This window comes from Schistocerca americana, chromosome 3, assembly GCF_021461395.2.
Source record: "Schistocerca americana isolate TAMUIC-IGC-003095 chromosome 3, iqSchAmer2.1, whole genome shotgun sequence".
Taxonomy (NCBI): Eukaryota; Metazoa; Arthropoda; class Insecta; order Orthoptera; family Acrididae; genus Schistocerca; species Schistocerca americana.
The window spans coordinates 251,508,686-251,520,972 of NC_060121.1; the positions used below are offsets into that span (position 1 = coordinate 251,508,686).

General features: G+C 40.3%; 1 protein-coding gene across 1 annotated transcript in view; it reads right to left on the minus strand.

Moving 5' to 3' along the window:
• The window catches only part of LOC124606266 (endothelin-converting enzyme homolog), a 630,503-nt gene that overhangs the window by 43,991 nt on the left and 574,225 nt on the right, over positions 1 to 12,287 (minus strand). Inside the window, exon 12 of the mRNA XM_047138244.1 lies at positions 10,440 to 10,553. Coding sequence (XP_046994200.1) covers positions 10,440 to 10,553 — 114 coding nt within the window. The remainder of the gene's footprint in view (positions 1 to 10,439; positions 10,554 to 12,287) is intronic.

Here is a 12,287-nt window from a genome sequence, read left to right on the forward strand (position 1 = left end):
ACATCTTATTAACTGGATTATTTGTTATTTTTCGACATAGTCACCCCAATTATCCAAACATTTGTTAAGTCGGTGCACAAGCTTTTGTATTCCACAGTCATAGAGGGTTGCCGCCTGTTGTCGGAACCACATTTCAACTTCAGCTTTGATCTCTTCATCGTCGTGGAATGATTTTCCACCAAGATGTGACTTCCGGTAACTGAAGACATGGAAGTTGGTGGGTGCAAGGTCCGGGCTGTATGGCAGACGGTCCAATACATCCCATTTGAATTGTTTGAGTAGTGCTTTGGTTATGAGCGCTGTGTGAGGCCGAGCATTGTCATGAAGCAAGCAGACTCCACTTGTCAGCATTCCCCTGCATTTGTTCTGAATTGCCCTTCGAAGATGTTTCAAAGTCTGGCAATATGCAGCAGCATTAATTGTCGTTCCAGGAGGCATAAATTCCAACAGAAGAATGCCTTGTCTGTCCCAAAAAACAGAAGCCATGATTTTCTTCACTGAAATCGACATTTTGCATTTCTTGGCGTTTGGTGAATTCGAATGGCGCCATTGCATTTATTGTTGCTTGGATTCATGTCTCACGTCTCATCACCTGTCACAATGTGATCAAGGAACTCATCACCTGCTTCAGCATAGAGTGTGAGGAAGTCGAGTGCAAAGCCCATCCTTTTCTTTGTGTGTTCTTCCGTTAACAGTTTTGGAACCCAGCCCCTACACAATTTCCTGTACCCTAACTTGACAGTCACAATGTTATAAACAGTTGTCATTGACACGTCCAGTATGATCTGATGCAATTCTTTCAATGTGAGACATCTATTCGCACGAATTGCTTCCTCCGTTCTCCGAAGAAGGGCATCAAAGATCACAGATGGCCAACCTGTTCTTTGTTCGTCATGAACATCAGTCCTACTTTCAGAGAAATGATGACACCATTTCGTTACATTTTGTCGATTTATAATGTTCCCATAAACAGAAACAATTCCTTTGTGAATATCCACTGGTCACTGACCTTTTGCATGATGAAAACATATGATGGAGCGCACTTCGCATTTGGCGGGATTCTGAATTGGCGCAGCCATTTTAAACACGACCTACTCCAACCAGAAGCAACATTCAACTGCCGAACGACTGCGAGGAGAAAGCTAACGATCCAAGGTTAACACCAGCGTTGCCAACTTGCTCGCCAAAACTCTTCTGTTCCTCTGGCGTATGGTGTATCTTTACTTTCCGAAACACCCTTGATTTAAAACTTTGTAATAAGCTCAGCATTGCAGAAGATCAGAATTGCACAGTTGTTAGCCCAATGTTGTCACGACAATGCATTCTGCAGATGTTGTATGTGTTCCAGTGGGGGATGTCAGGCATGAAACCACAGGCACGGTGACATGTCCATAGGCCATCAACTGATTCCACCATCGAGCACACAGAGCTTGCCTTTTCAACATGTGCACACACTCAGGTGGCCCAGCCACAAAAATTTTCTCCATGACCTGTACCCGAGTATGCATGAGACTGGATGCATGGGGACATCAACGGTTCCTAATGGGGACCACGTGGCTGTTGATGATACATGCCTTGTCTGACTTCCTGTGTTGCTGATTCGTCCTCCAGGTTGTCACACACTACAGTTTGGGGCGTACCCACTATTTATGCTATTGAGGGCATGCTGCACATCCTGGTCTTACACTATAGTTGCCAGCTCAAATTAGAGGATTTTGAGTGTTCTGCTGTCAAAATGAAATTTAGCACCTGACGTCGCACCATGCTGTTAGGCATCAAACACAAAGGTTGTGCGGCTGGCAGACACACCATTGGGCATCAAACATAGAGGTCATGTGGTTGATCAGGATATCACAACTATAGAAAGCAGTCCCAGTGGTACCTAGAGAGGATTCCCTTTCCAGTTGTTTGGCATCTTATCAAGCAACTTATATCAATTGGTGAAGTCTGGCTGAGGTACTGCACAGGTCTCTGCCATGCAGTACCTTCAACCTTTTACACCTGGTACCACACACCACTGGCCTGCAGGTTGTGCCATGGTATCACCAAGGTTCTGCCATCTGGGTGCACATGTTCAGGCAGACACCAGGATGTATGCAAGGCATCATGGAGGGACATAAGAAGCACAACTTTATATAGCTGTTTTACATCAGCAGCTTCCAACATGCCGTGTGAACCAGCTGCACACACATAAAGCTGAGCAGCACACACCACGAATTAGGCACACAGGAACCCTTACCACAGACAGAAGAAACCAAATAAGGTATGGGCAACCTTGAAGGGAAAGGGAGTTGGAAAGCAAACACTTGAAGTCATCCAGGCAATGTACGAAAAAAGCTCTAGTTGTGTGCAGATACCAGTTGGAAGAACTGAATGATTTAAGAATGTTATGGGACTAAGACAATGAAGTCTGATATCACCACTACTATTTATAATGGTGATGGATGAAATAGTAAAAGAGCTGAAAGAAGCCCATAGGGGAAGGGGGATGAAGCTGTTACTATTTGCTGATAATATTGTGGTGTGGGGAAAAAGGAGTAAGGAGATACAAAAACAAACAGACATTCTAAATGATAAGGTCGAAAAATATGGAATGAAATTTAGTATGGAGAAAAGCAAGACCAAGGTGGTAACCAGAGCAGATAGAGAGGGCAAGGGACAAATTCATATTAAGGGATGAGATATTGAAATAGTGGACAACTTTAAATATTTGGGAAGTGTATCAATTGGGAATGCTCATTTGGAGACAGAAATTGGCAAAATAATACAACAGAGTAGTACATTTTACCAGTGTGTGTGGAGCTTGGTGTGGGGAAGGGAAGTGCCAATGAGGTGCAAGATGGTGTTACACAAGACATACTTCACACCCATACTAATTTACAGTTCAGAGGCTTGGACTATGACTAGAAGAGAGGAGAGTAGGATACAATCCAGTGAAATGAAACTTCTGAGAACTATGCTAGGGAAGACGAGGAGTGAAAAATGAAGATGGTAGGAAGGAAATTGGGGTGGAGAGGTTGACTGAGAAAATTGAAAAGAATAGATTAAAATGGTCTGGGCATGTGAAGAGGGTGGGAGAGGGAAGAATACCAAGAAGAATGTCGGAGTACAAGACTGAGAGCAAGAGGCTAAGAGGAAGACCGAGAACAAGATGGATTGATACAATAAAGATGAGTTTAAGGAGGAGAAATCTGCTATGGAACCAAATTGTGGCAGGAGAATCGTGGAAAGACAGAGTTAAGTGACAAAGTACAATTGATAGCCCAACCCGACCAGATGTTGGATAGAGGGGAAATGAAGATGATGATGATCATGAGGAATCATCGGCTTTAGGATAGACCAGGGACTGATTCTAATGTCCCAAGTGGCCAATCTAATTCCCTAATGCTGCACCTTATCCATTACTTTTAAGTGCATTGGTCTAACAAGTCCATAAACAATAATGGACTGCATATAGGTACAGTAAACTAGAGCATCATATAAACTAGAGCAAAATAATTTAATGTTCTCTTTATCAAACTCAGTTCAGGTACATCTAAATGCTTGACACATATAATTAAAAATAATAAATATTGCCATTAGCTGTACAGCATGCCTTGTGGAGCAGCAGTTTGCATCGCATGCGAGTGTGCTGTAGATAGCTGGATGAAATTTGTTATGCAGTATTTATCATTTGTCAAAGGTTTTTGATATAGCTTATATTTGTAACTTACAGAATATTTGATGTTTGCATAAATACCAGCATCCTGGTATATTTGATGTGTGATTAAATGGTTTCACTCTCTGTTCAGGAGTTTAGTTCTTTTGTGGCTATATTTAGTGTTCATAATATATATGTGCTCTGAGTGGTAAATGCCATACTTAACAGAGAAACCTACATTCAGATTTGGAATTGATTGTGGTTTTGACATGACATTGTGCATAGGAGATACCAGGAACTTCAAAACATATATATCACCATTGTCCCATTTTGGCAATGTAACAGCCATTGCCTACATGGAAAGTACTGGAATAAAGCAGTACATTGATCCTAAGATCTATATATTCATGACAGGGATGGATTTGAAAACAGCATGCGGTCAGCTGCACATCAGGCATCCATCAGCGTTTTCAAGAGTCACTGGTCAGGATGCTACGGAATGGCTAAAATGGTTAAACTGAGTTGCCAAATATAACAGGTGAGATGACACGATGTGTTTGGCAAATGTGTACTTTTACTTGGATGGCACAGCCGAGCAACAATCGAAGAACAACGAAGAGAAGCTCAATAGCTGGGACAAATTCCAGGCCAAACTGAAGAAAACACTTGGTGACACTCCACATCAAATCTGTGTAGCAGTACAGTGCCCATTGTCGCTGGGAAATGACACAGTTGTAAATACAGAATGTTTTGGCTCTATGCCAAACTGTGAATCTGAATTTCTACATCAACCTGGCTTCTCTTCAGATCACACTTACATGCCTGGTAGAAGCTGAAAACATTTATCACTTGAAAGGAATCAAAGAAGACATGTCCCAAGCCAAGGTATGTGTGTAAGGACAAGCAAACCAATACCACAAGGGCAGCTTAGTGCTATCACGAAAGACACACCACAGAAGACAACACAGTGAAGGAAGCAACTATCGAACCATCAACAGGATCTTTCCTGACCAAGGAACAATGTCTGCGAGTGATAACCATTCTCTGTATCAGTTTTCAGATGCTTAGAAATCCAGAGTGCAGAAATACAGACCAAGTGGCCATGGCACACCACCATATCAACACTGGTGGTAATCCATCTATTAGCCGGCACTCATATAGAATATTGCCGGCTGAATGACAGATAATCTGAGAGGGAGTGCAGAATATGTAGCAAGATGACATCACTGAACGTTTAGAGTACTTGGTCCTCTCCTTCAGTCCTTGTGCACAATAACAACAGTGTTGTTTGTGTGCCACCTACTGAAGACTGACCAAAATCATATGGAAAAGATGTCAGTCCATTGCAGTGCACTGATGACACCCTAGACTGCTGTAAGGAGCAAAGTATTTCTCAACTATGGACATGCACACAGACTACAGGGAAAAAAAGTGCGTTGATAACTCCTGATAGTCTCTATGAGTTAAAATTTATGCAATTTGGACTGTGTAACTCTTCAGCCATCTTCAAACATCTGATGGACAGAGCGCTTCAAAACATTAAATGAACAAAGTGTCTTTACTATCTGAATGAGATTGCTGTTTTTTCAAAGACATTCGAAGAACATCTAAGCCACTTCACAACCGAGTTCAAGTGTGTTAACACTGCAGGCCTACGTCTGAATCATAAAAAGTGCCTCTTCATAAACAAGAAATAAGAATCTTAGGGTATCTATTGGATGGCAATGAAGTCTGTCACATTCCAGAGAAAATAACAGAAGTAACTGTTTTTCTGACCATCATGTGAGGACTTCTGTACCAAGGCACATCCCTTGCAAGAACTAGCGCAGGAAGATGCAAAATTTTCCTGGAACAAGGTGCAAGAAAGATCTTTCCTTGTCCTTAAGGAGACACTAATGACTTCTCCTTGTAAACTGAGAATGCCCTAGTGCATATTCAGAGAGATGCTGAAAACTTAATAGCTTATGCCTCAAAAGTACTCTCTAAGTTTGAGATGAACTACTGTATAACTGAGAAAAAGTGCTTTGCAGTTGTTTGGGTTCTCAACACATTCCAGCCATATTTATTTTTGCATCATTCACCACTGTGATGGACCACTATTCTCAGTGCTGACTGACTAGCCTGAAGGATCCGTCAGGTTGATTGACAAGATGGATCTGAGGCTTTACGAGTACGATGTCACAGTGGTAAACAAAAACCAGACGCAAACACAAGGACATCAACTGCCTTTCAAAGAATTCTTGAATGAGGATTCTATAAATGAAATCTCTGTTATCCCTGCAATAAATGACATTGGTACCGAGCAGAGGGAAGATCCAGCACTACTGGAAACCACAGGAGCATTGAAGGAGGAGGAAACAACCAAAGGAGAATTCAAATTAATAGATGAAGCATTGTATATGAGGAACTACGATTCAATGAGGCACTAGTGATTGCTCACCATCCAAGCTCAATTATGGCCAGCTCTCGTGAAGTATTTCCATAACACTCCAATTTCTGGTCACTTGGAATTCCTGAGGACACTTAACAGAATCAGATGCAGGAATCCCTGACCAGGCCTCTACGTATCCATTAGACACTGCATGAGTCAATCCAAGGAACGCCCATGATGGAAGCACATGCCACAATTACCTCTGGAGCTTCTGGGACCAATCCCACCTGCAGCAGTTACATCGAACAAATTGGAATCTATCTTTGTGGGAGATTCACAAAGTCAACAAATGGGAATTGGTGGATAACAGTCTCCATTGACTATCTCACCTGCTATGCTGTCACCAACACTATGCCAATTGGTGAAACTCTGGATATTGCAAAGTTCTTTGAAGGAGATATTGTTTTGAAGCACAGAGCACCATGTGTAATTTCATCGACACCTTCCAACTATCCATAGATGAACAGCCTCACAGAATGCTTTAATAAGACATTGGCAAATATGCTCTTGATGTACACTGATGTCGAAAAGAGGGATTGGTATACAATACTGCCCACTGTGATAATTGCACACAACATTTCGAAGCAAGACACTGCAGGATTCAAATCCAAGGTAGAGACTGATAAAGTATACACTACTAATGTTTCAACACATCACCAAGACTGAAGATGCAAGGCAGCTGACTTGTCATATGAACCCTGGATGCCCAGGAGAAAGTAAGTTAGTTAGTTACATGGATCATTTTGCATGACAGAATGTAATGATGCGGAACGAGTAATTTTGCATTCACACTGCAAATAATTTGTAAATACAGTTACAAGAAAAATGATGCCGATATGAGTTAATAATTCCTACCCACCACCTTTTACACATTACAGTAATATGATATTCTTCTATGGAACAGAAGGACTTGTCAAGGAAAACTTTCTCAGTTTGTCATCAGATTTTACTTTGCTTTCTGTTAAGACATTTTACATCACTGGGTAAGTAATCAAAAATTTTTGTTGCAGCATTATGCATCCCTTTTTGTGCTAAAGACAACCTTAATGTAAAGTAATGAGTGTCATGTTTCCTTGTGGTAATGTAATAATGTCCTTTGTTGTTCCTTTTGAACTGTAGTGTATTACTTACAAAAAAAACCTCATGAGGGAATAAAAATACTGTAAGCAGTAGTCAGAATGCCCAGCTCCTTAAACAGATGTCTACAAGATGATCGTGGGTGAACACCACACATTATTCTTACAGCACGTTTTTGTGCAACGAAGACTTCTTTCCTTAAAGATGAGCTACACTATAACATTATTACATTTGACATTATTGAATGAAAATATGTAAAATATGTCAACTTACTGATTTCTCTATTCCCAAGATTTTATAATGATTCTAAATGCAAATGTGGCTGAACTAATGTTTTACGAGTTTCAAAATGTGTTTTCTCCATTTAAATCCTCATTAATACAGACGCCTAAGAATTTCAAAGTTTCCATCTTCTTTATTATTTCTTCACCATGTATTATGCTTGCCATTGGTGTAGTACCTCTAGATATGCAGAGCTGAATCTGTTGTGTCTTTTTAAAATTGAGGGTGAGACCATTCGCAGAAAACCAGTCAATGATACTTTTAATAACTTTGTTTACCATATCTTCTGTTTCTGTATGTATACTTGAATTGATTACAATACTAGTATTATCTGCAAAATGAATTAATTCTGCTTGTTGTATACTAGATGGAAGATCATTTACATATATGAGGAACAGTAATGGACCTAAGATTGAACCTTGAGGAACACCAAACATGATTTCTCCCCAGTCAGAATTATGTCCCTGGACTACATTGGTTGGCTATACCATCAATCCCATACACATTAATTTATCTATGAGAATACTATGATTCACACAGTCAAGTGCCTTGGGGAGGTCACAGAAAATACCAACCGGCCCTATTTTATTATTTAATGCTTGGAAAATCCAGTGAGTGAATGTGTAAATGCCATTCCCAGTAGAGCAATCCTTCTGAAACTCAAACTGTTATTAGCTAAGGATATTATCATTTCTAAGGTGAGATACTATTCTAGAATACATCATCCTCTCAAAAGTTTTGGAAAATTATGTCGGCAGTAAAACAGGTGGTAGTTATTGAAACATCTGTCATATCGCCATTCTTCAAGAGGGGTTTAACAATGGTATATTTCAGTCTCTCTGGAAAAATGCCTTGAGTTAGTGATACATTATGTATTTCAGATAACATTGGGCTTATTACATGAGAACAAAATTTTAGTACTCTATTGGAAACATCATAAAAATTGGATGAACTTTTATTTTTGACAGAATGTATGATTTTCTTAATTTCACAAGCAGAAGTTGATGATACATTCATATGACTGAATTTTATGAAGACTGCATTTTCAACATACTGCTGTGACTCATCATTTATAGCCCTTCCATTCAGTTCAATAGTGATGTTGTCTTGTTCACTGCATTCCATGTGATTGTAAGCCTGTTGTCAGGAGTACTGATTTCTGACTTAATGTGCATGTTCTCTGACTTTTTTTAATAATGTTTTTTGGTAATTTTGAGTAGTTTTTGTAGTGTGCAACTACTGCAGGATCCCAACTTGTTCTCATCTTTACCAATTAAGGCCCTGCCATCGTTATCCACCCATGTTGGAAAATTAATTACTGATACCAAATTTTAGGATCCAAATAAGGTTTCCAGATCAGTTTTCCTATCAGAATCCTTTAAAAAAATCTACACTGAAATCACCACAGACTATTAACTGCTTGCTGCTGTCCAACAAATAACACTGAACAGAATCAAGATTCCTCATAAATAGTTCAAAATTTCCAGTGGGGATCTACATACGGTTACAATTAAAAGTGAACTATTTTTCAGCACTAATTCACAAGCATACACTTCTATGTGCTGATCACTATAAAATCTACTTATCTCAATGTTTTTGAAGTTACGCTCTGTCTTAATGTATGTAACAACTTCTTCCCTTTTCCTATGTTATTTCTATGTATAACCTTTTATATGTATCTTATCTAACCTTGTGGTTAATTACACCTGTGCAGAAAGTGGGGCTATTGGAAAAGCCACCTTTGGGCCATATTGTATCCTTCTTTGCTTGTAGGTCATCCCATATGAAGTCAAGAACTAGGACCACTCATCAAAAAGACAAAAAGCGCAGACACGTCACCCATTTCCTCTATATGAAGCCCTACTACAGTCCAGAGGTGCAGATCAATGATGGGTCCAAGGAAACTGAAGACCCATTCAACGACTGCAAAGCTTCAGCAGGGGGGGGGGGGGGGGGGGGGGGGGGGGGGTTACCATCAGTGCTCATCATAGGGAGGAGGATGTAACAACAGGACCATAATGCAAGGATCTGGCTACACCACTGCACTGAAATTCTCCCAGCTGACTTTGTGGAATGACTTATTATGTTCATGAATTCATGCTATGATCTCTTTAATAAAAGGCATTACTTTGTTCTCACCATTCATAAAGCTGTGTGATTTTCTGCAGTTGGCCTGCACACGAGTGTCCACAATAATGTGCATATCTCCCTTACTGCAGACTGACATTCCTCACTGCTACAGGTGGAATTCCAAAGCAAACAGGAAATTTGAGTATGGATGAATCAACAGAACGGTAAATTGTGCTACTGGTGTATTTCATTCGCTCCCGGAAATCATTGGAAAGCTGTTGCTTACTACCTGACTTCCCACACTGCAATGCCTACAAAGGCAGGTGAGCACAATGCACAATTAACAGCAGAGAGCAAATCTTGCATTGCAATTTTACTGTGTGGTTTGATTCCTGAATGTATGATTTTTTATATATAGACCCTCATGGTCAATAACTGCATAACCAAACTGCACATTCCATTTGTTATAGTCCCCTTCATCACCAATTCCACTTTAGAATTGTCATTAGTGTCCCTTTTCATTTATCTATCACAATTTTGTTTATATTACTCCATTCAGTCACAGTCATCATCTCATTTTATTATATCTTTCATTTCCCTACAGCAGTATGCTAAGCAAAGAATGCATGTGCACCACAAGAAAGGGGGAGCAATAGAAAGCAAGAAACTGGAACGATATCAGAAGTTGAAAATAACTGAAAGAGCACAGTGCACAGATTCATCCCGTTAATAATATATAATTAATGATACGTAGTCAATGGAAAATTGTTTCTATGATTTTCTCATATTCTTTACTTGAATTTTCAGGTCCTGATTGTCATGTGCTTTACCACTCACCCCTTTCAAGGCACATTATTACAAAAGGCACATTATTACAATCAAGTTTACGTAATCACAATCATGATTATTTTAATACATCTTTAGCAGATCTATTCTTACTTTGGATAAGCTGCACTGAAATAAGGTTCCATAAGGCGTCGTTGGGGGATAACAATTTTGTTTTCCGTGGGTATATATGTAACGTCAGCTGAAGATGCCATGATTTCAAGCCACCTGAAACAATAAAAGCATATCATTCAAATAAAACCACGAACAGAGAAATAAATTTAAAAAAACACATTATGTTAAGTTGTAACCAAAGAAGCATATTAATTTATTTTGTTATGCTGTCATTTCAAGTAAACATTTGTACATTGGTTTTTGGAAGTAAATCACGAATAATACCTTTAAAAATGTAAGAGGAATATCAAAATTGCATGATTGGAAGTACTCGTTCATCTAATATCTGTCATTTTTCAATGATCCAAAACCTCCTACTTCAGAAGCACCTCTTATTCCAGTCCTGCACAAGTTTATTGTATCTCCTCAGTGACCAGGCCACCTGCGAAAGCAGCAATCTCACATATCAACTCGGCTGCAAACACTACACAGCATTTTACTTTGGGATTACCACCAATAAGCTGTCCGCCAAGATGAATGACTACTGCCAAACTGTTCTCAAGGACAAAGTTGACCACTTGGTGGCACACCATGCAGCTGAGCACAACATGCTTAATTTGAATGACTGCATTACTACCCAAGCCATATGGAGCCTTCCCGCCACAACAAGTTCTCTGAGTTGCACAGATGAGAGTTTTCCTTGCAACAAATCCTCCACTCCCATAGTCATCCTGGCCTCAATCTCAGGTAACCCCGCACCCTCAACCCAACAGTTTTTGCTTCATCTGTCCTGTCAGCCCCTCCCAATTCATGTTGCCTTCAGTGTGTGAAACTTCCCACCAGCCCCAACAATCTTGCCAGCCCTTATATCTGCCACCTCTCCCTCCCACATTCCTAGCCAGGAAAAGGCCGTCTCCGTCCAAGCCGTGTGACTGTGTGTGTGTGTGTGTGTGTGTGTGTGTGTGTGTGTGTGTGTGTGTTTTATTTTACTCTAGTTCGTCAATGGATAACTCTGAAAGTTAGCAAATCTTCTTTCTTTTGTATGTTCCTATCAACAACTCGACACTTCTGCTTTTCGGTAAATGGCCTCAAATAATCCTAAAATACATATGATGTAAACTTGTTGGTTAAAACACACATTACAAATTGGCACAACAGTTATATTTACGTGTTCTGTTTCCAATGGCATGCTGTAACTTATTGCAAACGAGTGCCATGATACTACCAACAGAAACTGCGTGTGTTAAATTCTTAACAAAGCTCACCTAAAAATTGTTTGTTGATATGCCTTTGAAACAAACAATGCAGGATGCTCAGTGAAACAGATAAAAGTTGTTCTCAATATTATGAAAAGGAAAGTTGCTACTCACCATATAGCAGAGATGCTGAGTCGCAGATACACACAACAAAAAGACTGTCACAAATAAAGCTTTCGCTATTAAGGCCTTCGTCAACAATAGATGTACACACACACACACACACACACAAATCCAGCTCACAGAAAGACTGCAGTCACAGGCAACTGAAACCACACTACAAGCAGCAGCACCAGAGCATGATGGGAGTGGCAAATGGGTGTGGGTAAGGAGGAGGCTGGTATGGGACGGGCAACGGCTAGTATGTGGTGCGGGTGGCAGAAACTGAAGCACTGCAGGTTAGACGGAGGGCAGCAGCAGTTGGGGGAGGGTGAAGTAGTGGAAAAGGAGAGAAGTAAAAAGACTTGAGTGTGATGGTGGAATGACGACTGTGTAGTGCTGGAATGGAAACAGGTAAGGGGCTGGATGGATGAGGACAGTGGCTAATGAAGGCTGAGGGCAGGGGGTTACGGGAACATAGGATGTATTGCAG